This window comes from Parasteatoda tepidariorum, chromosome 11 (assembly GCF_982258835.1).
Source record: "Parasteatoda tepidariorum strain Cologne lab strain chromosome 11, Ptep-v5.0, whole genome shotgun sequence".
NCBI lineage: Eukaryota > Metazoa > Arthropoda > Arachnida > Araneae > Theridiidae > Parasteatoda > Parasteatoda tepidariorum.
The window spans coordinates 89,232,156-89,258,867 of NC_141765.1; the positions used below are offsets into that span (position 1 = coordinate 89,232,156).

The window sequence follows — 26,712 nt, forward strand, 5'->3', positions numbered from 1 at the left end:
CCGTGTTTACTTTAGTTTTTATGCGCGCTTCAGGGTGCATAGTTTCTTTTCCCAGCTATTTTGGAAGTTCCAGCATGTGCTAAATCTGTTTTTATTGTAAAGTTTTTAATAAATAGTTTATTTTGGCAATTTAGTTTTATTTCATTATTCGATGGTTCATATTAATTTAATTCATGTTAGTATTCCCCACAATTTAAGATCCACATCCTCGTAAATCATAAAGACAGAGATAAGTTTATCAGTTAGATATCCAATGAACAGTAAAATAATTTGGATCAGAAAACATTAAATTTAATTATATAAACACATGCATATATATATTAGGTGGCCCTTAAGAGACCTAATTTCTGAATTTTTTAATTTTTGTTTGTCTTACCATCTAAAAAAGTTTCCTTTATAGATAAAAAAAGGGTTATCAAGTTTCAGTAAAAAATATTAAAATTTAAAGGTACCTCAATTTTTAATGCAGGTAATGCAAGTAATAAATGATAACATGCGAATAAAAAACAAAGCAATTTCAATATCCCTAAGTAGCATATACCTCAAAACCGATATCGTAAAAACACAGTTTCAAACCATGTACAGTATCATAGCATGCAAAATATTGTACAAGATAAAAATGGACACTATTTCTAAAAATTGTTCTATATCCATGTAATATACTGTTCAATGTTTCAAAAAACACTGTGGAATGTTAATTGATATCTCTCAGCATTTACAAACGTTGTAGAATTAAGATCAACAGCGCCAATATATGTTGTTATCATCACTGCTGCAGTATTTGAAAGAAAAAAAATAGCGTTTGAAAACTGTTCAGTCCTGTTTGTACTTTAGAAAATAGAAAAAACTGGTAATAGAACCATTTTTAGCTAGTTTTTAAAAGAAATAAAATATACTTTATTCAAAACTCTTTGACAGTTATAACATATATATTTACATGCGGAAGCTATTACAGCAGCAATTTGTTAAAAAGAATTAATAAAGCTTTTAACATTATAAATTTATTTTCTTCTGTATAAGAAACAGTTCCGCATACATGTCATAACTTTTAATGAGTCTTGGTAGTCAGGGATATTTTTTTCTCATTCCTTAAAATAAGGCAGCAGTGAAATGAGACAATGAAAAAAAGAAAAAAAATTGGAAAATATCACAACCAAAGCTGACGTCTTCAGGGGGTACCAGCCTCGGATGTCATAAAAGCAAAACCTTTTCTATCCTTTCTAAAACTTTTTCTTTTTTTAGACAGAAGTCTGAAATTGCTTTCTCTGTATCCCAAAGGTTTTGCCAAAGTCCAAGAAAAGAATAGAATGCATAAAATACAATAAAACACAGAAGAATACAATATAAAATAAAGAAGCAAATACAGTAGAATAAAAACAAGACAAATACAAAAGAAAAGTAAGAAGGAAAGCTTACTTGCTGAAAGCTTAGTTTAAAGAAAATAGGACAGACTTTAAACTGAGCAGGATAGGGGGCGTTGTGTTTATGTTTAGTTTATTTTACTTGTGTCTTGCAGTCGATTGTGTTATTTTGCTACTGGATTTTTTTATTTCAAGTAAGCTTTCATTCTTATATTTCCTTTGTATTTGTCTTGTTTTTATTCTGCTGTATATGCTTCCGTATTTTAAATTGTATTCCTCTGTGTTTTATTGTATTTTATGCCTTCTATTCTTTTCATGGACTTAGGCAAAACCTTTGGGTTGCAGGGAAAGCAATTTTAGACTTTTGTCTAAAAAAAGAAAAGGTTTTAGAAAGGATAGAAAAGGTTTTGCTTTTATGACATCTGAGGCTGGTACCCCCTGAAGACATCAGCTTTGGTTGTCACATTTTCCAATTTTTTTCATTGTCTCATTTGTTTAATTCCTTTTCGACTCACTGCTGCTAAACACGTTTTTCCATAGGATGTATTATTATTTTTAATAGCTTTAATATTTTGAATTCTTTACTAAATAGCAGCAGTGAAATGGCCTTGCTCACAATTTTTTCTCTATTCCAAGATACAAACAGCCCTGTTGTAATTTAAATTTACCATTACCTTTAATAATTACTGTAATAATAAAAAATGAATTAAAATGAAACCAAATTACTATGATAAAGTTTTTTTTTCTATTTACTTTTTTTTTGTTTCTCACAGAAATTCAATATTTGAATAACTTTATTTTTACAATACCTGAAATTTCTCTTAAAAAAGTTTACAAAACCTAGAGAGGAAAGTACTGCGTGAACACATGTATATTGAGTGGGAAGAAAAAACCAAAAATATTTTATGAATGCTTTTATGTTCATGTTCAATTTTTTCGACAAAACATAGGTAATAAGTTAGTACTTAAAATATCTAACTGAATATCTTAAACATCTAACTGAAGCTATTAAAAATCATAATTTAAAAGTATCACATCACTTTAGTCTACATTTAGTCTTTTTATTCATTTATCCATAAGTATATTTTTGAAACTCAAATAATTTACTTAAATATTACTGTGCCTTCATTTTTCTGAGTTAAACTTTTAATCAATGAAATCATAGTTTCAAAAAACAAAGTCACAATTTTAAGAATATATTTCTAAACTATACTGTATAAAAAGTATTATTGATAGTGGTGATTTTATTTTTAAAAAATCAGGCAATTTAAATCAAGATTTAAATTATGCTAATCCTGAGATAAAACAAGCTGCCGCATGTAAGAAATAAATTTAATGTTTTAAGAAAACATCAAGCAGAACAGTTAAAAAAAATAGACCTGATGACATCGTACTTAACAGACCAGGTGGAGGAGGTGGAGGTGAACCTAATGCAACTCCTCCTACAATGACAAAAAGAAATTATTACAAAATAATGAGTTAGTTACAGTAAAACTATTTTATATGATGAAAGGAAAAACTAAATGCATAGCCCCGCCCTAAATATCATAAGATTAAGAAATGAATAACTGATAAAAAGTTCTTATATAGAAAACATAAAATAAATTAAATTTTATACTTAAACTAAAACACATACATTTGTGCACAATGCACAAATAACTCAGATTTAATGATCACCTTTTCATGTATTTCATAAAGTCAATTTTATTGGTTTGAAAGGAAAACTTCTAGCAAGATAATTAGTCAGTGGTACCTAGGAATTGAATAATGAAATCAAACTAAAAACCTACTTTCTCCGAATTAACATAGTTTCAGTGCGATTAGGATTTTGAATCAATAAAATCAGAAAGGTAGCGGCTACCACAATAACATGGTTTCAATAGTTCAACCAGAAAAGACGTTATTGTTTAGTTCAGAACTCTAAATTTTGTACATGAATATATAACTTACATATACAAAGATAAATCTGTGTAAACAAAAACAAAAAATTCAATATTTATTTTTAATACCTAATTTAATAAGGATCAAAATTCTGCAATTGTAAAAGCACACAAAATACTCTGAAAATATGTAATTTTAAATGACAAAATTTTAAATTAAATCAGATAAGTCAGTTTCAATCAGTCAGAACCTACATGTAATATATGTTACCAAGATTATAGAATAACATAGGAATTACTTAGTATTTAAAAATTAGCTTATGTAGTAGAAACATTTTCTTTCAAAGCTTTTTGTAATGCAATTAATTAACAAAATCAATTAAAAAGACTACATTCAGTGGCAGCAAAAAGGGTACTGCAAATCTCACAATTCAAGTGCCTTAATGTCTCCATTTCATTAATTAAATAATTTTAAATAGGAGAGTCAAGTTAAAACTTAGTGCTGTCACTAAATACCTACCAAAAACTGCAGGACATTCACCTCCATTATTCAAAAAACTGACAGGATGACAAAAGCGCTGTTCTATATATATGAAGAAAAAAAAATTATAAAAATTTAACTTAGTAAAAAATAAAGATAAAAACTTTTTCAAATAAAAGAAATAAAGAATTTAAACATGAAGACCACTTAAAGAAAAACAAATGATAAAATCGACAAAGATAATACGAGAATACAAAAGTTAACTTGTGGTACAGGCTTTCTACAATTTTGTATGTGCAAGCAGTGTGTTTGAATTATATGCCCTTACTAGTAGTTTTATACAGAACAATTTCATTCACATAAAGTGTAAAAAAAAAATTCTTTATAATTTAGTCTAATAATTTTGAATAATGAATAGAGCAATGGAGTGAATTACAGAAGACAAGATCTAAATTTAGAAGAAATGAGCTAACACAGCAAAAAAAAAAAAAAAAAAAAAAAACAGGGCTGTAGTAACTATGTGGTATGAACACTTTCAACAAAGGAGCAAAATTGCTGCGTTTGGTATAAAGTTACCTTCATGATATAGTTTCTTAGTCAACACTCATACACTTGTAAGAACAAAGAATATCTTTGAGCTGTAATGAAATAAAATAGGACAATAACACAAGAAATTATGCAGTGTTTTTCAACCCGATTTACTTGAAGGACCAGTAAAATTTTTCTGTGTTTTATTGAGGACTGATAAGGTGAGTAATTTAGACTGATGGCATAGCTTTTACATATACAAAATTGTGCCCCACTTAAACAATTTATTGATCAGTTTGTTTTTGATTATTCATATACTCTTTACAATAAAAAGTATTTTAAACCTAAACCAGATACATATATTCTAATACAGATATTAAATTTACTATTCCAATAATGAAACCAGAATTATGTAACCATGTCTAAGTCACATAAGATTACAAGTAAATATGAATAAAATAAAAAAGAAATAATAAACATTAAAAAAATAAGTAGTGAACTCTCTCTTATGCACCGGTGTAAGGGGCCAAGAGAAAAAGGCGCATAAGTGAAAGAGGCGCATAAGTGAAAAACTTCAATATTCTAAAACGCAACGTAAATTGCAGTGAGAATATGAATAAATATGTTTCTAAAGATTAAATGTTAATATTTATACTGTTTTGGTATTTAGTAATATAATTATACAAAGAAAAAATTTAGCATACCTTAAGACAATTTATTTCCTTACAAAATAATCTTAATACATGTTTGTATTTGTTTTTCCCGACTTATTTCAAAAACAGTTTCCTCCAGTTCAAATAAATGGGATAAGGGGGAGTTTCAGAAGCAAAATTAAATTGTAAATGGTCACAAATAGTATCTAAAGCTTCCAATACTGTTGTGTGATTTGGAGGAACTTTATCATCCTCGTCAGTATCATCCACCACGTTCTCATCGTCCACAAGTTTTAGTTAGATATAAATTAACACTTCTTCACAAAAATTTGAGTTTTATGGGAGGGGGTGAAACATCACATGATAAATTTCTAAGAAAAGTACTTGACGTCATAATATGCTGCACAATAAGTTGTTCGATTACTAATGTCACTAAACAGATCACCTCCTTTTATTTACTTATAATGTCCATCTGACTGCAAGTAAGTGATCGTGGTCTCTTTCATCTTTCGTATTCCATGTGTCTTTGTTTTCTCTAGAAAACAGCATGGGAGTAAAACTAACCTCTGGACAAGAGGAATGGTCATTTTCTAAAAGATTAATGGGCTTTTATTGTTGTTGGTGTAACAGATAAGACACCCTATTCAAAATTCTAGAAAGAATGTCTTTCCAGAAACAGCAAAAATGAAAAGGTCACAGGGGGAAGCAAATTCAATAGGGTCTAACAACATATATTTCTTTTCATCTGTAACAAGGATTGCTTATTTGCTTCATTTTTAATTTAAAACATTTTTTTTAATAAGAAAAAATATTTAAAGGATTAAAAAATTAAAATGTTAGCCTAAAATTTCGGCGCATAATTGAAAAATTGACTTTTAGAGCGACGCATAAACGATGGATGTTTATCATTATTTTCCAATATAATGTACTGGGACCTATAAAAATCGTCGTATAAATGAAAACGGTGCAAAAAATAGGTGGTGCATAAGTGAGAGGTAACTGTAACTAAATTTATTGTGATTGCTACTGTTGTTAACTAACATGACAATTCTAGGTGTCAAATCAACTATAGCAAAGCGCAAAGTAGGCATAAGATTAAGTCTACTTAGACAGGGTTCCCACTCTTTTAACAAAGCAAAAATTAAGCACTTTTAAGGACTTTTTTCGAAAAAATTAAGGACTTTTTTAAAAAAAATTAAGGACCTTAAAAATAGTATGATCGTTTATCATCGAATAAATATATACTACCAGTGACAGTGCTAATTATTTAACTTTCTTAAAAAATTCAGTAATAAAAAAAATAACAAAAAACAATTCTATTACAATGTAAGTACTGATAAAATTGTTTTAATAATTGTTTCAGGGCTCGCCAAAGTAGGAACCAGACAACTTTTGTAAACCCAGGTCTGGATTTTTTAAAACATCTTCAGATTGTTAAGGATATCTATGAAAATGATCTGTATTCCCTTTTTAATAATTTTATTGAAATTGAATTGTAAAATTAGGCGCAGAAATATATTAGAGTAAATGAAGAAATTTTGGAAAAATATTGAAAAAATTATTACAAGTTTTTATATTTCGCTACTAGACATGCATCACATATTCAGCTGTGGGTCAATCTTGGTAAATATTCAGTTATGCCAAAAAAATTATTTTTCTCTACTAACAAAATGTTTCATTTATAAGGATATATATCTTAAAAAAATTAATACTAAGAAGTTGAATTAAAGTAATGCATGAGAGTAGTTTTCTTAATTATGTCATGTCAATTTAAGTCCTATTTTAAGTAAAAACGGGTCATACTAATATCTAAGCACCTTGAATCATTCCACTTTTTTTTCTTTAGACTTAGCTTAATATATATATTTTCTAAATTCACTGCAATAAAGATTTTTATAAAATTTTTATAGAATAAAAATACAATTATGTTTAAGATTTATAATTTTCAAACTATAATGTTCCAAATATGTTTTTTAATAGTTCTCAGTGAAACATATTACTAAAAGGGACCAAAATGATTTTTTAAAGGTATCAACGTATTCCTATGGCTAGAAAATTGGTAAGGTTACTTAATTAACAAATATTTATAAATTATTTATTTTTTCATAATTTATAGATATTTACCTACTCGTAACATTTCTTTATCATCCTGTATAATTCCTAATATTATTCTCTAATATTATTATGATTTGATATTTTATTTTTATGGTGAATTAATAGTTTTGAAAAAATCTATTGAAAAATTTTATGAAAAACATATTGAAAGAAATGTGTAACTTATCATTTTGAAATCATCCTTCAACAGCAAATGTGTTATATTTACTTTTAAGATGAGCTTTACAATTATTTCCAGCCAAAACTGATATTAGGAATTAACTTTAATACTACTAAACAATCTGACGAAAACCATTTACTAATTTTAAAGCAACCAAAAGTTGAATAGAAACTTTAAAAAAAATATGAAAAAGAAAAAAAGAAGCAGTATATTAAGTTGCAATTTTAACTGAGAAAAATGAATATTAAAATCTAAGTTTGAATTTTATTCTAATAGACATTAATTACAAAAAGTTTGGGATCCTATAATTGAGTAGATTTAAATTTTTATGTAACAATCTGCTTATCCTTAAGAAACAAAAACAATAACAATCTAACTGTGTAACAATCTAAAACTTTAAAAAAAAATTTACATTGCAGCAAAACAAGTTATAAATAGTTACCTAACATTTAACTTTCTTGTTAGGAGCAAATCATGCATTATTTAGTACTCAGAAATAAAAATTTAAAATATTTTCGAAAAAACTTGGTTTTTCTTCAAAAACTCAATAAATCTCAGGTTTTTGATATAAAACCTAGGTGGGATGGGAGTTTTCAAACCCTGCTTATTACATATCTGTCTAATTTTTAGTACAATCATGAATTTTAAAAAATTTTGCTGCTTTTTATAAATTTACAGTTACTTATTACACACTGAAATATTATACAAATTTATTTAATTCTTCCAAGATTTTTGGAAATAATTTTCGTTACGGATTCTAGTTCAAAATTTTTTTTTCATACTTCTTTTCTTAGGGTTTTACTTTATTCCTATTAGCAGATGCATTATTACCAGTCGAACTGAATTTCCTGAATTCTGTCAATTTTGAAGGTCAGTGTGGGTCTCCTACTTTACCTTAGAACTGCCCCCCCCCCCTCAAAAGCACTATCTCTTCCATCTGCAGTATTTCCCTTGTCCACACTCTATTCTTTTAGAATGTCACTCATCTCATAGACCCAGTGGCAGAATCGTGGCGACACGGCGACATTGTCGCAGAACGTTACAGAGTTCTTGCAGAAAAATTTTTCCTTTACAAAGTAAAAAAATTTGGTTTTCTTTACTGCAAAATTTTCTAAATTTTTTTTCTCTTTAAAATTATATTTAAAAGATGTCTTTTTCAAGCATCGAAGGGGAAAGAAATGTTCTTAATTTTTCGATTCTTATTTGAGAAGAATGAAAAATAAAGAATATTGAAGTAAAAAATTTCTTTTCTGCAGAAATGTTAGAAAGATTTTTTTCCCACCACAATTATACTCAAGAGATACCTTATTCACTCATCAGAGGGGAAGAAATGCTCGTGATTTTTTTTAATTTCCTTTTAGGAAAAATAAAAAATTTTGGTTTTCTTTTCTTTCACTGATTTTACGATTTTTAATTATTATTTTTCTATGTGATGATGATTTAGGAAATGCGAAAAAAGAAATAATTAGTGTGTTTTCCTCTTACAAAATGTGAGAATATCGCCCATGATATTAGAATAAAAAAATATTACATATTCATTATTCAAAAAAAAAATACATAAAATTCTATTATATCCAAATAGGCTTTTCTTTGTAAATACAACGTTTCTGTTACTTTAAATTTAATTAATAACATGTATATTAGTTATTACTAAAAGTTCTTGCAGAAAAATATTAGTGCTAGAGAAGATTGTAGCAGAAAGCCCAAAAAAATTCTGCCAGAGGGCTCATAGAGTATCATTCGAGGCAAAGGGCAGAATATATTAATGAAAGAACCAATATATTAATAAAAAGACACGCTTTCTTCTCCTTGCCTGTAGCCATCTCACACACATCCCTTCTTGTCTCTCTAAAATGCTTTACTCACCGTGCATGATCTAATTCTAGGAGATAAAAGAACGACTTTTTGTTTTAAAACATCGAACTGAAAAATTGTTTATATCAACTATAGTGATGCTGAAAAATTAAGCACTTTTAAGAACCTTGTACCAAAACTAAGTACTTTTAAGGGCCCTTATTTTCCAAGATAAAAATTAAGCAGTTTTTAAGGACCGTGGGAACCCTGTTAGATGTTTTGTTTTAATAACACTCATAACCAAAAATATAGGTTTACAAAAATAAGTTGAAGAAAAAGGCAATAAAATCTTAATTGTTTTTGCATTAAAGATGGAGATATACTTTTCTGAATTTTATCCATAATATATGTTTATTGAACTGAATTGTGATTTTAATCTCATATTTGAAGATAGTTCAATACTAAGTTCTCGTTCTGTGATAGTAAGACAGTTATTCTGGTTTTCAACAAATGGATTTATTATCTACAAATCCTTGCACATACATACATCATTCTCTTCTGGAAGTTAATATTGATCAAAAGCCAAATCATTAAAATGTTCCCCAAAATTATGCTTATAATCATATCAAAGTCTTTAAGCATTTATAAAATTGCAGAAAGAAGAAAATATTTCAAAGTTGTCTTCTTGTATAAATTTGCATCAAACTTTCATTTTTAGTTGAAGGCATCACTCTTATTATATAAATTGAAAACAGTATTATTTTTACTTGGAAGGCTTAGATTTAGTTCATTTTTTAATCACTTAATTAAGATCACTTTCTAAGTTTTAAGATGAAAATATAATCTATAATATCTTCTTGCTATAGAATCAAAATAATTGTCAGTCTCAGTTAAATACATTTTGTTTTCAGACAGTGTTCTTTTTAATTCAACACAAAATTTCTTTTGCCAGGCTTCTTACTGTCCTAACCGAAAATGCCCCAAGATACGAATTCAGTGTATGAGTCATTCCATGGCAGTGATGTGATTCAGTTTGCAAGCATGTATCGGTTCCTTAAATTTTCCACTACAATTAATTTTATATTTTGGCAGAAGTTTGCATCAATCTATTCGGTAGTGCATTTTCACCATTTCCCTTAGAGGTTGAACATTCTATTTTCTGTCATCATCAATTTTTTTTATCATTTTTTTTCCTTCCAATGGCAATACAAGTGAAAAACACATGAATCAATTAGTTAGATAAAAGCTAGAGAAAAGAATGGAAGCCCCTATCACATTATTTGATGAAGTGTCTTTGCTGAATGTTGTAGATGACTGTTGAAGAAAAAAAAGCAGAGAAGAAAAATGCAAATCAAAGTTGAAAGGAATGAGCTTGGAAATACTTGTGGTCAGTCTGTCTTGGTGATTAATGTAATAACGAGAATAAATAAATCACTTCGCAAGAGGTGAGGAGGATGAGGGGTGGGCCTTGGTGAAGGTTGACATAGTTAACTTGACACTTGAGAGAATTTCTCTTTTGTTGGTAGCAGGTATAGATTATTTATAGAAAGAATTCCTCTTGCCACTAAGTCTAATTAGGCTGTCTGCTGCTATGGAAAAAAGAAATAGTGTATTTCAAAGAGGGAAGCTTCTCTCTCCTCTGATTCCCTTTTTGTCGCTGACCGGAGCAAAAAACCTGTTTTAAATACTGACCCAACTCTCCTACTAGAAATAGTTTAACTTCATAACCATAGTCACCACCACTGCTCAGGTGAATGGCAAGTGGCAAGGGGAGTTTTTTCCATAGACAGACCAGGGTAGTATGCTAAAATTATCTATTTTGAAGGTCAAGTTTATTCACTAGTTGACTTATGCTATTAGCTTTATTTATTATATTATTAGATTTGTAGATTGATACTATTTTGGAGTTTTATAATATGTTTCAACAATTATTCTAGTAAATATTTTTGTTTTAATTAAAAATGAAGAGATAACTAAGTTTAGTGGATTATTTTTCTAAAAAATCTTGAACAGATTGTGAATTGGTTGAAAGAAAAATAAGACAATACAGAAGAAACTTTAATGTTAACCAAGAAAATGAAACTAATCTTGCTAAATGCTAGAGCAAGAACAGTTTCAATATTTTCCCTAAAAATATGAGAAATTAACAGTCACTAAAGGTAAATTTGGATGCGATTACTGTCGCAAATTTGATATCACAAAACTCCAAGGAATTCATATTTCCAAAAATGGAAAACTTGCAGGAAAAGTTTGTAAATGTTCGGGAAATTTGAAAAAGAACTACCAAGCATAAAATAATGAATAAACACTTTCATTAAAAATATCACATCCTAACAGTCAAAAATTAATCCGATATGCCAATTTGTTAACAAAATGAATGAAAAATGCTTCATATAAAATATTTAATACTGCATACAGTTTGATGAAACATTGCTGTCAATTCTCAAACATCGAAGATAAAATTGAGCTTCAAATAAAAAATGGACTGAATATAGGGATTGGTCTTCCTTGAAGCAAAATAGCAAGAAAATTTGTGTATATTATTTTCAACAAAATAAAAATGAAATATTTGATAAAATAACAGAGAAGAAATTAAAAAATAACGTTTTAATTGAAAAGGCTTTAACTGTCTCTAGCAAGCCAGTTTTAGTGAAAGAAAAATCTAGAAATCCACCTTTCATCCTTGCCAGCTTAGCTGAAATGCAAAAGCAAGATTTTGAATCAATTTTTGAAATTTTATCATATACTTTAAACAGCATAGGATTTGAAAACACTTACATAAAATAAAACTAATTGCATTTTGTTCTGATAGAGCGGAGCCAATGTAATGTTGGGGGAATGTTGGTCAATGCTCGAATTTTGAGTTGTTTTCCGAATGTTATAGCCTGGCATTGTTTAAATCCTTGCCTTTAGCTTTTTTCAGATGATTCAATAAAAGAAATCAGAGAAGTCAATCATTTAAAAATATTATTGATACAATGTATAAAATTTTTCATCAATCAAACCAAATTTCAAAATCTCAGAGCAGCTTGGAAATGAAATAAATAAAATTGAATGTGTTTTGGGGCCACGTTGGACTGCATGCAGTTTAAGATCAACAACTGCAGTTTGGTGTGCTTATCCATCTCTGTATTTGCTCTTCGAATTAACTAAAAAATTTCAGGCATGCAGAAACACTTAGAAAATGATAACTTTGAAAAATATCTGGCCCCTTATGATCGATATTTTGACAGAAAACTATTTTGTCCAAAGCATTATAAGAGAGAAATTTGGATTCGATTTAAGCAGAAAATTTAATTCAACAAACATTTAAAGCTTTTGAAATGCTCAATATTAATGATGGAGATTACGAGAAAACTTTTAATTCTAAAAAAATTTAATGTATCCATTCTAGTGAGAGCACAAAATTTAAGTGTTTGGCATGGGAAAAGTTAATAGATAGCACAATTCAAAATCCTGAAATCAGATTAATGAAAACCAGTAAATCATTAATGCGCGATAACAAGTTTGATCAGAATCTGCTAGGTTTCATAGAATATTTGGAAACGAAATACTGGAAAATCAGAGATATCGTTGTTCCTGGGAGAAATGAGGAAGATCAACTGTTTTTGACATTTTTAAGCATTGGATAAACAACAATTACTATAGGGATTATACTGAAATTTTTTTTAAACAATCCTATAACTCATATGTAATACCTAAGAGTATTCAGAAGGCAAAGAATATTTAAAGAATTGTCGCTATAAGTTCTGCTGAACCTGAAAGAAGCCTTATGAATTCCATTTGTACACAGGCAAGAAACAGATGAACAGCAAAAATGTTTAAAATATAATTATGATTTCTTTAATGGGGATTACCTCTGAATGACTGGGATCCAAAGTCATTGGTTATGAAATGGCTACAGCGTATGCACAGAGCTGATGATACTCGAGTGAAAAACAAAAAAGTGGAAGAATCAAGTGAAAATCAAAGAGCCATTAGGAAATATTTAAAAAATAAGCAATTTAAAACTAAAATAAAGTCTTTTCCTGAAGTCCATCTTTATTCAAAACTAAAATAACGATGTCCTAATTTATGTTCCTGTTATGTTCGATAATAACTACTTTTTCTTCTGAAAAAATACCAAAAATATTTTGAGACTACCGTTTCTTAAATGATTTGAATCCCATCACTGTTCCATAAGGATTTTTTTAATGCAATTTCTTAAGTAAATAGTCAAATGTTTTAATGTAGTTTTAATCTTAAAAAAAGAATTTCATATTAATGTCATTTTCATGTAATTTTCATAAGTGTACATGATTCCTTAATATTTAAGACTAATGATTTTTTTTAAAATTTTTAAAATATATTATTTATAACAATCAAAGCAAGTGTAATGGAGTTGAAAACACATTTAAAAAAATTTTAATCAGCAAATTGAAGAAGAAAAATTTTTTCACATTTATTTTTATAAAATTCAAGCTTTTGCTTAACGCTTTGCAATACTTTTTAAAATGTTAAAAGTCATTGTGATATTGCAGTGAATTTGTTTCTATTGTGAGTGTTTGAGAAATTGTGAATACGTTCGTCAGTAGTTCATCATATGTACGCAACAGGGGAAAAACAAGCAATGTTTCGACAAGATAGTTCATAAAAAAAACTACTTTGATTTTTTTCATGTATGCTTATTTTGCCAAATCCATTTCCAACTAAATGAGGAGTACATTTTGAGTAATAACTCAAGTCGAATGAGGCTTTTTATATTTTCACTGACATCACCTTTTCCATATGATACAGCAAAATATTTTCTTCTTCTTTTTGCTTAAAATTAATTTTCTTGTAAATTTGCATTTAGGCTTCGCTCAAGGTAAATCACTCCACAATAACTTTGATTTTTGTCATATTTTAAGTAACCATTTTCTAAAACATTAATCGTATAGTAATTTAATGTAGGAAAATATATCTTTATATTTGGCTTGAATAGTTTGGTAAATTACTTATGTTTTGTTCAAACTTTGATAAGGAAACACTGCTACTGTGAGTAACAGAACTGTATTTCTATTTTAGACAGAACATAGCAAAATATATTTGAATTGTTCCTAATTATGAACTGTTTAAAGTTTGTGTAGAACTCTTTTAATGTTAACCTGTTTTTTCACTGGTGTTCTACTTTTTAACATTTTGTCATGCTCATGGCTATGCTTTAAATTATTATTTATCTTTCCCAAACTATATGCATACGCAGATATGCAGTTGCAAGAAAAGGTTTGAGTAGGAATTAATTATTCTATCATGCACCACTATGTTATGTGTGTCCCTTTTTATTTATTTATTTCAAACGTTAAATTTGTTTTCCGTCACGTTCATACTATATCAATTTCTACCTTTGATTCATTGGTTTCTTCTTTGATATCTTTTATCATGCCACTTGCATTTAATACAAGCCATACATTCTATTTTTATGATCACAGTTGAGGTAGAAGTCAATTACAACAAGCACATACTATTTATGTCAGAATCTTGACTTCATTACCAAAAAAAGGGACTCCATAAAATTTTTACAATTTTTCCTGCCCTACCTCAAAAATGAACAAGAATTTTTGCATTTTGTCTCAAATAGAAAAATGCAACAGCAGTTAGTTATCCATACATCCTAAAGCTGGCCAAAATTCAATATTGAGCATTAACTTTTCTTATATATTTATACCAGGAAACGAATTCCTACTTCCTTTGTTTAAGTGTAAAAAAACTAAGGTCAGATATTTTTGAAACAAACCTAAGAAACTATAAGAAAAATAGTTTATCAGAAAATAGTTATTCAGAAAAATAGTAAAAAGGGTTTTAAGAACTTAAAAATAAGATTAACATAAAATATTTTGAATACCTTCATAACTCAAGGGAATACTTTCCATATCACAAGTATCAGGCATATCTATGCAAAGAATAAAAGTATATTACAATAAATAGATAGCATTTTTAAGGTAAAAAGTTTTACATATTGCTTAGCATGCATAATTTAGAAACCAACTTTATGTCACAAATCAGGTAAGAAATAATTTTACTTACATTGAAAAATTTTTAATAAAAGTTATGCATTATTAAATGTTATGAACATCAAAATGCTTCATAAAAATATTCATTTCCATAGGTTATTAAACAGTAAAACTGCAAATAGGTTACAATATTACATTGATTCGAAGGGCCCAGTTTAAAGACTTCAAATTATTAGCCAGTATATTAGCCAAAGGCAAACTTAAACAATTTATGATGAATTTTTTTCTTATAGAAAACTTCAATTCAAAATACAAATTTACTATAAATTGAAATATTTTATAAAATGCAAATTAAAATCAAGAGTGATTTTACAGTTGAAAAAGAGTAAGTGAGCAATGAATGGGACAAAGAATGAAAAATGTAGATGTTTTATAGTCTTTGAGGAAAAGATATAAGAATAGGTTGAGGTTAATTTGTGAGAATTCTTAGACTAGAGCAGTAACATAGGATAAACCTGAAGCAGCATTTCATTAGAAGAGGACTATCATTTAAATAAATATATTGCATTTTTAATAAAAGAATTTGTACTGTCTCTCTTATTTCTTACTGTTGCAATTGTAATCATTCAGGAAAAAAGAGATTGCAGTAGAAGATAAGTTATTTGAATACAGTAATTTCTGGTAAATAGGCCGCACCGCTGTACTGGCCGCACCCGCAAAAAACATAGTTAAAAATTTCAATTTTCATCTTATAGGCCGCACCGTCGTAAAGGTCGCACTTTCGTTTTTTCGATCGATCATCGATTTTTATCAAATATCACATGTGTGAAAATACTCATAAAAAATAATAATCTTTAAAACATAAACTCTATACTTAGAAAAAAGTTATTGATAAATATTTTTTTTTATGTATACTCATTACATTATCATCATCATTTTTATGTATACTTATCATAAAAAAAAAAAAGAATTGAGAATGATCCTAAGTTAAGGATGTGTATGCGATAAAAAATAAACTAATCACAAAATAAATCAGCATTTGTTTATTTATACTTTTCAAATATTTTTGAGCATATATCTATTCAAAACCATCGAAATCTGATTCTTCACTGCCGGATATTCAGCACTTAATCTGATCCCTTTTTCTTTTTTTTTTCTTAGAAGAAATTTTTATTAACAAGAGAAAAAAAAATCAGTATAATTCTCTTTTTATTTGAATTTTATTCTGATGAAGTAACTTTATTTTATCTTTAAAAAAAAACATGAAAACAAATCTGAGTCAAAGGAAACATCTGTTTCTAAAAGCAGTTTAAAATAAAGGGAAAAGTAAAAACATCTGCATTTCCAATGAACAAAATAAAGAAATGCAAGTTGGAAGAAACTGATAAATCAATCTTGACAGCTGTGGAAATGCTCTACTCATTTGTCCCCATTTTTCCCCCTCCAGTTTGACCATAAATTAGCCACACCCTTTTGAAATTGAAACTACCAAGTGGGATACAAAACGAATTCTATCCCTTTTGAGGCTTCTTTTTATTCGATGTAAATCAATCTCTTTTGTTTTTTATTAGATATTAATTGCTATTTTTTTTATTATTTGAAAGCTAGTTTTTATTTTTAAATTGTATTTAGTTGTTAGCTTGTTTTTTAATCATTAGTTGTTAGCTTATTAAAAATATATATTGTTATTTCTATAATATAGATAATTATTTTAATTAATGAAATTTCTTAAGATGGGACATTTTTAAATTCACCCCATCATAATCTACGATCAAAACTGAACTAAATTTATTGTAATTAATTAATTTTCGGAAATTAACAGTTTAATTGAATTATCGTAATATATGGGCGCCATATTGAAATTTCCGAACGCGATCCGAAATTCGGCAAATTCATTTAAAAAAATAAGAAAGAAAAACGTTACCAGAGTAAACATTACGAATTAGGCTCGTTATTTTGGAAAATTTTTGCTAAACATCTGATTTTGAATAAATCCACCATGATCAAAAAATTCTCACTTGTGGGATGGGATAAAAAAATTCTACATATAGGCCGCATCGGCGTACAGGCCGCGCATCGTGACAGCCCAACTTTTAAACACGTATAGGCCGCGGCCTATTTACCGGAAATTACTGTAATTTAATTCTGCTTTATTCTGTTTTAATCGTTTTTTATACTACTAGCACCGATTTTTTTATCAACATTTTTGCATGGTTTATCACATTTATATGCAGTCAAGTGCTGGTGGTTTTACTATATCTATCATTGAAAAGTCTAAAAAGTCACTCAGTCCAACTTGTAAGTAATTTAGAAATTAATCTTTAACAAAAATGATCGTTGTAAAATGTAAGAAAAAATAATATTTTTAGAATATGCATATATTATAATTGATAGTTTTATATTATCTTAATAATTGAGCATTCATTTAATTATTATTTTATTAATTATTATTATCTAATGTAAAAATTGAAAATTTGCATTTGCTAATATTTTCTTACATTTTCATGTTCATAAATTTTTACAACATAATTTATTAATTGGATTTGGATAAGAATTTCAAAATTACTTCAGAGAATAATAATTTTCCTTTTAATTATTGTAATTATAATTTTTTAATTCAATCCGTTTTAAAGAAGTTAATTTAATTCGGTCGATATTGAAGCCCGCATAAATAGGCCTATGCGGTCAAATTAAGGATTTTTTTTGTTCCTGAAAAATGTAGATGGCAGCACTTTATTGGATAATTTTTTAATCATTGAATGTTTTGATTTTCTTTTTAAGCTTTTCGATAGGGGTCGGTCGGTACTATATTTTTCAATTTCAGTTGAAATTTCAAAAATCTGGCAATTTACATTTTATTTGGTTATTCTAACTGTAACTTTATATTTTGTATCTGTAGACTTGTACTTGTAAAAAGTTTTCTGTGGCAATTTTTAGATTTATAATTTTGCATAGCTAAGTTAGTACATTTTTTGAAAAATGTAAATGAAAAAAAAATGTTATAGCATTATATTCTTAAATATAAGAATAATTAAATAATTTTTATAAGCTTTTTCTTGATTGATAATAAATATATAGCTAACTGGAATTTTTAAATTTAAATTTTTATTTTTCAAATAGTAATATGTTTATTTATCAAATTAGTTGCTTTAATTCATAATAGAGGGGTGATTGTGAGCCCAAGTCAAAATTCCGGAAAATTTCTTGAGTAAACAAAAAGAAAAAGTCTAAGTCGAAAAATTAAGTCGAAAAGAATAAGTCGAAAAATTAGAAAAAAATTTAAACAAGGTTTCTTCCTTTTTCTCAATATTTCTTAGTTTACTTAAAACATATTTAAAATTTTACTCATGCCTATGATGCCCTTGAGAAGTAATTGAAATTTACAAATATGTCTTTCTTTCTTGAGTTTATAATTATAATAAATATATACTGATAAAAAATGAATATTAATAGATGGATAATAATTATAAAGATGAATAATATCTTGAATATAAGCTTATAAAGTATCTGGCTCTCCCTTACAAACAAATAAAATAAACTGTGCTTTTAAGTTCCACCGGAATAAAAAGTTTATTTTTGAAAATTTTTGTAATCAATGATTTTTTGAAATGTCTGAACCTTAGATCTCCGGAAACTTCCAGATCACGGCTAGCGAAAAATCCGGATTTTTTCAAGAGCACAATACGCCCTGATAATAACTCAAAATATAAACTTTACTCTCTAAATTATAAATGTATTTTGACTTTCCAGATTAAATTATTAATTTAAACTTAATTTTCATAAATGATCTTAAAATTTTGAAATGTTTACATTAGTTTATTTAGATTTTATATTTTAATTCAGCCTCAAAACAGATACCTATTCAATGAATTAAAATTTATTTCCAATAAAATGAATGCTAATACAAATTTTAAAATTTTTTTTTTTCTTAAATGCAATTCTCCGTTGTTGGAAATGGAGAAAAAAAACTGCAAAACCAACAGAAGATCACAAATATTCCCTTTATCTTTTTATTCTATCTCTTAGCTTTAAGTTATCAAAACAAGTTCCTGGCCCAATTAATTACTAGAAGAAGCTAGTCACATCCTGGCATCATTTCCGTATTGGTTCTATCCCTGGGCAGAAGACTTGCACCCATGCCAGTGATGTAAATTTTAATGTTAATAGCTCAGTTGTGTCTTATTCCTGAAAATCAATTATCATACAAAGCACTAATAATAACTATTAGACTTAGAAATAAAAAGTATTTTTGGACCATTAGAATATCAGTTTTTTTTTTTTTTTTTGTAGAAATAGACTTCTAGGTACCTTAAATTCAAATTTATTTATTTTCTGACTTTCTGGCTATTTTAATTTCCGTGACATTTTCAGATCGATAAAATTTTCTTAATTTGCCTTTTTAAGGCCACCCTGTATATCTACTATTAGAAAAATTTAATACTGAAGTGATTATACTAACCACGAGATAAAGATCTATCGATATATGCAGAAATGCGATCTGCCCTTGCACAAAGTCTTCTCTTTTTTAATGATTTGCCTGAAAGAGATTATACATAAGATACATATTTACTTATTTCAAATTTAAAATGAAAAGATTAAAAATTCTCTACTGAAAGTGTACAATGCACAGATAGCTGAACACCTTGAATAACTTTTGATTAAATTATAGGGTTTTCACATACTAAGACTCAAGGATATTACCTTGAAATTGCTAATGAATTAGTGTAAATGATATTTTAAGTTACAAAATCAAATACAAAAAGCACTTTCTCTAAATACTGCATAACTCAGAGTATAAGTCGGCCCATTGTATAAGGGTGTGTCAGACCTCTGAAAAAATCAAAGATAAAAATTTCTAAAATAAAAAAACATAATAAAAATTATTATCTCTACAAAGGTTTTCAGGATAAAAAGTTATTTTAAGTTGAAAGTTATTGTGTATGCTAGAGAAAATAAAACTACATTACTGCAAGGAAATTTAGCATCAGTGAAAAGCTTGTGAGAGATTAGAAGAAAAACAAAGACAAATGAAGATTTAAGAGATATTTAATTTTGTAGCTTTGTGATATGTTTTAAAGGTTTACATGGTGTTACATTTTTTGAAATACTCTTGAATAAATTATACAAACTTTTCTTATTTTTAACTTTTTTTCTGAACATAATTTAAAGTATTGTTTCTAAAAACATTTTTATATGTAAAGAAAATGTGAGAGAAAGTGCAAAATTAATTGTATATAAGTATATTAATGTCTTTATTCTTGACTTTTAAAATATAGGGAGAAGTCACAATCTGGAAAATCTGGAACAACAATTTAGGCAAGAAAGCAATCAAAAATGTAGATGTTTTGAAGTTAATTTCCTTTTTTGCAAATTGCACTACGTCTTGAGAACTTTTTGAGAGTTAAATGATAAAATACAAAAAGACAGTACAAATATGAATTTTAAATGACAAAATTTGAAAGCTTCCGAGTTGGCCACCACGACAGTATTGCTGCAAGTACTTCCCAACTTGAATAATTGGAATGTAAAGTTTTGAGTTCAACAACATGGATAGAAACTTGCTTTCGTCTTTATTGCAGACAAGGGTAAACTACATTCCTTCATCGATTAAAATAAATGTGGTGTTAACTATAAAGAGAATCAATAGCGTTTTGTGTGAAAATTGCCCTAATGATATAAAACCAAAAGAAAGGAAACAGCACTAAGCACTGTTGGTGCAGAGGTATACATAAAGCTTTTATTATCAGATGAAAAAAGCTTACCATGAAAAAATGAAAATAGTGCTAGAAACCTATAAATAAATAAAAATATTCACTAGTATAGAGCCTGTTGGTTGCGACAGCTGAGGTAGCATGAAAAGCGAGGTAGAAGGATCGAGTATTGGATCGAAGACCGAAGATAGGAGGACGAACTGAAATAGTTCCTGCACGGATGAATACTGGCGGAGGAGCATCAACCGGCGGCCAAGGCAGGGAGTGAAAAGGGGTTGTTGTACAGCGTCTGAGACTTCGTCCCGATATCCCGTTTCTACCAGGTGACGCCCACCTGCAGTTTACAATCAAAGGTTTAAGTTTTAATTGTTCTTTTAATAACAACTTTTAATGTTTTTTAAACGAATAACTTGTTAATTGGAGTTTTTGAAGTTTCTTGATGGTTTGTTATCTTTCACTATTAAAGAGGATGTTTCATTGCCATATTGTTTCTTTTGAAAGTCTTACATTCCCATCACCGAAACTTATACAATTGGTGACCTGTGAACGAATACGTATATTTCTGTTTCTGCAAACTGTATTTGAGAAATTCTCCTAGTTGAAGGATCACGGAGAAATGCTGGTATGTTTCAAGTTTTAAAATTTTTGGCAAGCCGTGAGTACAAATTACTTCTATTGTTAGACTTATAAATTTTGGATTAATGCCAAAAATGCCCGAATCTACGGAAACTGCTGATCAACAAATTGCTCGTGTCACTGTAAAGCCACCACCTTTTTGGAGAGCTAATCCAGAATTGTGGTTCAGACAAATTGAAAGTCAGTTCACTCTTGCTGGAGTAACTACAGAGTCAACGAAATTTCACCATGTAATTTCTGCTCTACAACCGGAGGAACTGGCGATTATCAGTGATATTGTTACCTGTCCACCTGTGGATAAGCATTTCACCGCACTTAAAAAAAGATTGTGCGCTCAGTATGCTAAATCTGAAGCTCAACGCTTAAGGGATTTAATTTCGGGGATGCAACTTGGCGACCGCCGTCCTTCAAGACTGCTTCTGGAAATGCGGAATAAAGCCGGCATGAGAATTAACGACGAACTTCTTAAATCTTTATTTTTGCAGAGGTTGCCTACTAATGTTCAGCAGATTTTGGCGATTTCCAACGATAACCTGGACAAGCTGGCAGAGATGGCGGATGGTATCATGGCTACAACAACTAACGCACAGTCAGTCAGCGTGGTTGCTGGTTCAGCGGATCAGACGGATTTACGGTCTTTATTGACAGAGATCACTGCTCGTGTCTCACGGTTGGAAGCCCGTACAAGTGACCGGTCAAGAAGTACTAGTCAGAAACGCTCTACTAGCCGAAGTCGACAGTCTGCAAGTTCACAGTATTGCTGGTATCATAAAATATTCAAACAACGAGCGACAAAATGCAGACCTCCATGTTCATTCTTACCGGAAAACTGCTGAGGCCGTCATCCAGTCAAAAGGGTGACGGCGAAGTGATGATTCAGCGACTTTATCTGACGGACAAGTCTACATCCTCACGTTATCTCATCGATACGGGAGCTGACATATCTGTGATACCTCGTGCTGCCTATGCATCTAGCGACCAGTCTTCTCAGATGAAATTGTTCACCGCAAATGGTTCGACGATTCCAAAGTTTGGCCAACGCCTGTTGAAATTAGACCTCGGACTCAGAGGAGAGTTCAGCTGGCCTTTTATCATCGCTGCCGTGCCTCATTCAATTATCGGAGCTGACTTCTTACGCAATTTTGGGTAATTAGTAGACGTCAAAAATGCTGCAGTAATTGATCCTTTGACCAAGTTGCAAACAAGAGGTACCCGGTATGCTGGGAATGCTTCAATGGTAAAGGTAATTTTAGAGAACTCTAAATTCCACAATTTGTTCTCAGAATTTCCTGCTCTGATTAGGTCAGGTGTCACGCCAAGAAAAGTTAAGCATGGAGTAGAACATTGGATGCACACAAAAGGACCTCCTGTTTTTTCGAAACCTCGACGTTTATCGCCAGATAAGTTGAAAGCTGCAAAACAAGAGTTTGAATTTCTGGTAGCATCAGGGGTTTGTCAGCCTTCCAAAAGCTGTTGGGCAAGTCCGTTGCACATGGTGCTAAAAAAGACTGGCGACCATGTGGTGATTTTCGTCGTCTCAATGGTGTGACCGTGCCAGATAGGTACCCTGTTCCCCACATGCAAGACTGTTTTCAGGTTTTGGAAGGTAAAAGGATATTTTCTACCTTGGACCTGGAAAAAGCGTATTATCAGATCCCGGTGCGTAGCAAAGACGTGCCAAAGACTGCGGTAACAACCCCGTTTGGATTGTTCGAGTTTTTGTATATGCCGTTTGGATTATCAAATGCTGCCGCAACTTTCCAACGCTTCATTCATCAAGTCTTAGATGAGTTTGAATTTTGTGTACCTTATTTTGATGACGTATTAGTAGCTTTGAAGAACGAAGAAGAACATTTAATGCATTTAAAAAGAGTTTTTCAACGTTTTGCTCAATATGGGGTAACACTCAACATAAGCAAATGTGTCCTGGGACAGTCTTCAGTAGAATTCCTAGGGCACTGTGTAACGGAAAAGGGTATTACTCCACTTCCTGATAAAGTTTCTGCAATTGCTGATTTTCCTCAACCAGTTACAATTAGAGAGCTGCGTCGATTTCTTGCAGTCTTGAATTTTTATAGAAGATTCATACCGAGAGCTGCCCACACTCAAGCAATTTTGAAGGAATATTTAAAAGGTGCTAAGAAAAATGATAAAAGCGCGATCGAGTGGTCGGAGGAAGCAGTTGCTGCCTTTGTGAAGAGCGAGAAAGAATTGGCAAATTCAACAACGCTGTACCATCCTGTCATGAATGCACAGTTGGCGATGGTGGTAGGCGCTTCAGATACTGCGATGGGTGCTGCTTTGCATCAGTGGATCGAGAAAGAGTGGCAACCGCTTGGTTTTTATTCAAAGAAGCTTGCACCATCTCAAAAAAAGTATAGTGCTTACGACAGAGAGCTCTTGGCTGTGTACATGGCAGTCAAATACTTTCGTCATATGGTAGAGGGTCGGCCGTTTACTATCTACACTGACCACAAGCCGCTTATATATGCCTTTAAACAAAAGGAAGATAAGTGTTCGCCAAGACAATGGCGTCATTTGGATTTTATTGGCCAATTCACTACGGATATTCAGCACGTGAAGGGAATAGATAATGTGGTTGCAGATGAGCTGTCCCGAGTAAACATTGCTACCATAGAAACACCTTCCCACGTCAATTTTCAAGAAATGGCTGACAACCAAAAAGGTGACCAGGAACTAGCCGAAATTTTAGCTCAAACCGGTAACTCATCTTTGGTACTTCAACCATTCGTAATAGGTGATCCTGGTGTGGAGCTGTTTTGTGATGTATCTACCAAACGGATTCGACCATTCGTACCGAAAGTGGACAGAAAAAACTTTTTTTCCAAACTGCATTCTATTTCACATCCAGGTATTAAGGCTACTATAAGGTTGGTGGAAGAGCGATATGTATGGCCTGGTATAAAGAAAGATGTTAGAACATGGGCTCAGCAATGCTTGGCTTGCCAACATTCTAAGGTGACACGTCACACGCAGAGCAAGCTTGGTACATTTGTTCCACCAAATTCCAGGTTCCAGCACGTGCACATCGACATCGTAGGTCCCTTGCCGCCATCAGAAGGTTTTCGCTATTGTCTAACTTGCGTCAACTGTTTTCCCAAGTGGCCAGAAGTTTACCCGCTCGTAGATATAATAGCCAAATCGGTTGCTGAGATTTTCTATGCTGGATGAATTGCTAGATTTGGAATACCTCTATGCATCACAACAGACCAGGGAACACAGTTCGAAGCCTCACTGTTCGATGCCCTGACTAAGTTCCTGGGTTCGGCTCGTCATCGAACAAGCCCTTATCATCCCGCAGGAAATGGTCAAGTGGAAAGATTTCACAGACAGATGAAGGGAGCGATTAGAGCCTACAATACAAGTCAGTGGACCAGAGTTTTACCTACGATTCTTTTAGGTTTTAGAGCTGCATGGAAGGAAGACTTGCAAGCAACGACAGCGGAAATGGTTTCTGGAGCTCCGATACGACTGCCTGGAGAATTTTTATGTCCGTCTACTGGTACAGCGGATCCCGCAAACCTTGTTGGAAAGCTCAAAGAGACCATGCAGGAGTTGCTGCCAGTAAAGTCCAGACATCAGGGTCATAGAGCAGTTTTTGTAAGTAAAGACCTTTCATCGTGCAGTCATGTATTCCTGAGGACCGATGTCCTGAAAAAAGGCCTGCAGCCACCATACGAGGGTCTATTTCAAGTGCTGAGTCGAGGGGAGAAGGTTTTTAGGATTCTTATTCATGGGCGGGAAATTACGGTAAATGTGGATTATCTAAAACCAGCATATGTATCCCGAGGTGAACAGGACATATTTCCTAAAAGCGAATCAACAGTTATGAGCGAATCTACAGAGGAATCTACTATCCCAGACCCTAGTGACATGCCAAAAGAGGTTAAGACACGACCAGGCCGTCGAGTTAAGTTTCAGGGAAAGTATCAGCAATGTGCTGGAAAAGTCTCACTAGCGCTGGGAGGGGGCTACTGTAGAGGCTGTTGGTTGCGACAGCTGAGGTAGCATGAAAACCGAGGTAGAAGGATCGAGTATTGGATCGAAGTCCGAAGGTAGGAGGACGAACCGAAATAGTTCCTGCGCGGATGAATCCCGGTGGAGGAGCATCAACCGGCGGCCAAGGCAGGGAGTGAAAAGGGGTTGTTGTACAGTGTTTGAGACTTCGTCCTGATATCCCGTTTCTACCAGGTGACGCCCACCTGCTGTATGAGATATTTACAATCAAAAGTTTAAGTTTTAATTGTTCTTTTAATAACAACTTTTAATGTTTTTTTAACGAATAACTTGTTAATTGGAGTTTGTGAAGTTTCTTGATGGTTTGTTATCTTTCACTATTAAAGAGGATGTTTCATTGCCATATTGTTTCATTTGAAAGTCTTACATTCCCATCACCGAAACTTATACATCTAGAAAAGTGAAAAATCAGAAAATTGATGCTAGCACAAAAATCAAAAGCATAGGACTTGAAATTGCTTAAAATCTTGCTTAGGACTTGAAATTTCATTAAGAGAATTAGTTTATTACACTGTTCATGGAACAAAAAGAAAAAAATGGGCAAAAATTGGGGAATTTAAAAAACACATAGAAAAAAAACAACTTGAAGAAATTTTGAAAATTCCCTGATAAGAATTTTAACATTTATGATGACATTAGACACAAAAGATATCTAGAATTACAAAAAAAAAAGAAAAAAGAATGACTCTACAGAGAAAAATGAAGCCTTCTGTATCTAAACACGAAATAAAAATAACATGAATAAAGTGTTCTACATTTCCAAGAAGACAAATCATATAGAAAAAACTAGCTATTTCATTAATAAATTTAACATTTCTAAAGAAAGGAGAAAATAAAATCTTCAAAAACAGAAACAAGTTCTCAAATGCTGATTAGACTAGTAGTGATCTTCAAATTCAAACATACTCTAAAAACTTTATTTCAATTGTGAAAATGAAAATCACTATCGTTGGTATAAAAGCTCGGGGTGGGTCTTCCACAGAACATTTCTTCTAGCTGTTCTCTGTCACCTGAACTTGTCAGTTCAAAATCTTAATTGCTTTAAAATCTGTGTTAATGAAACTAAGCCATTGCAAGTTTTGGTTGTCTTCTAGCTTACCAATCAGCTCAAGTCAGAAAAGTTGGGCTAGTTTTGTCTAAAAGATAAATATGCCCTGCAAATCTAATTTTCTTTAACTTTTAATAACTTATTAAATTAGTATAGAAACTATAAAAACACCTACAGCTGACTAAGAACAGTCAGAATATTCTATTAAAATTGATTAAAAAAATATGGATTCTTGATTCTGGCACTACTTCTCATATGATGAAAGATAAAAATTATTTAAAAAAATTAAACAGATTAATTCACTTAGGTAAATATTCCACAAATAATGTTAAATG

The 26,712-nt window shown here is 30.6% G+C and overlaps 1 protein-coding gene across 20 annotated transcripts in view; it reads right to left on the reverse strand.

The window, feature by feature from the left end:
• The window catches only part of LOC107451625 (telomerase protein component 1), a 300,321-nt gene that overhangs the window by 242,277 nt on the left and 31,332 nt on the right, over positions 1-26,712 (reverse strand). For 7 of the 20 annotated variants that reach the window (XM_043040343.3, XM_021147098.4, XM_021147100.4 and 4 more), the window contains 4 exons: positions 19,404-19,481; positions 14,836-14,883; positions 3,762-3,824; positions 2,741-2,803 (listed from right to left, as the gene is read on the reverse strand). In XM_043040343.3, coding sequence (XP_042896277.2) covers positions 2,741-2,803; positions 3,762-3,824; positions 14,836-14,883; positions 19,404-19,481 — 252 coding nt within the window. The remainder of the gene's footprint in view (positions 1-2,740; positions 2,804-3,761; positions 3,825-14,835; positions 14,884-19,403; positions 19,482-26,712) is intronic. The other 13 variants (XM_021147105.4, XM_071187531.2, XM_071187532.2 and 10 more) reach the window with 8 other exon arrangements.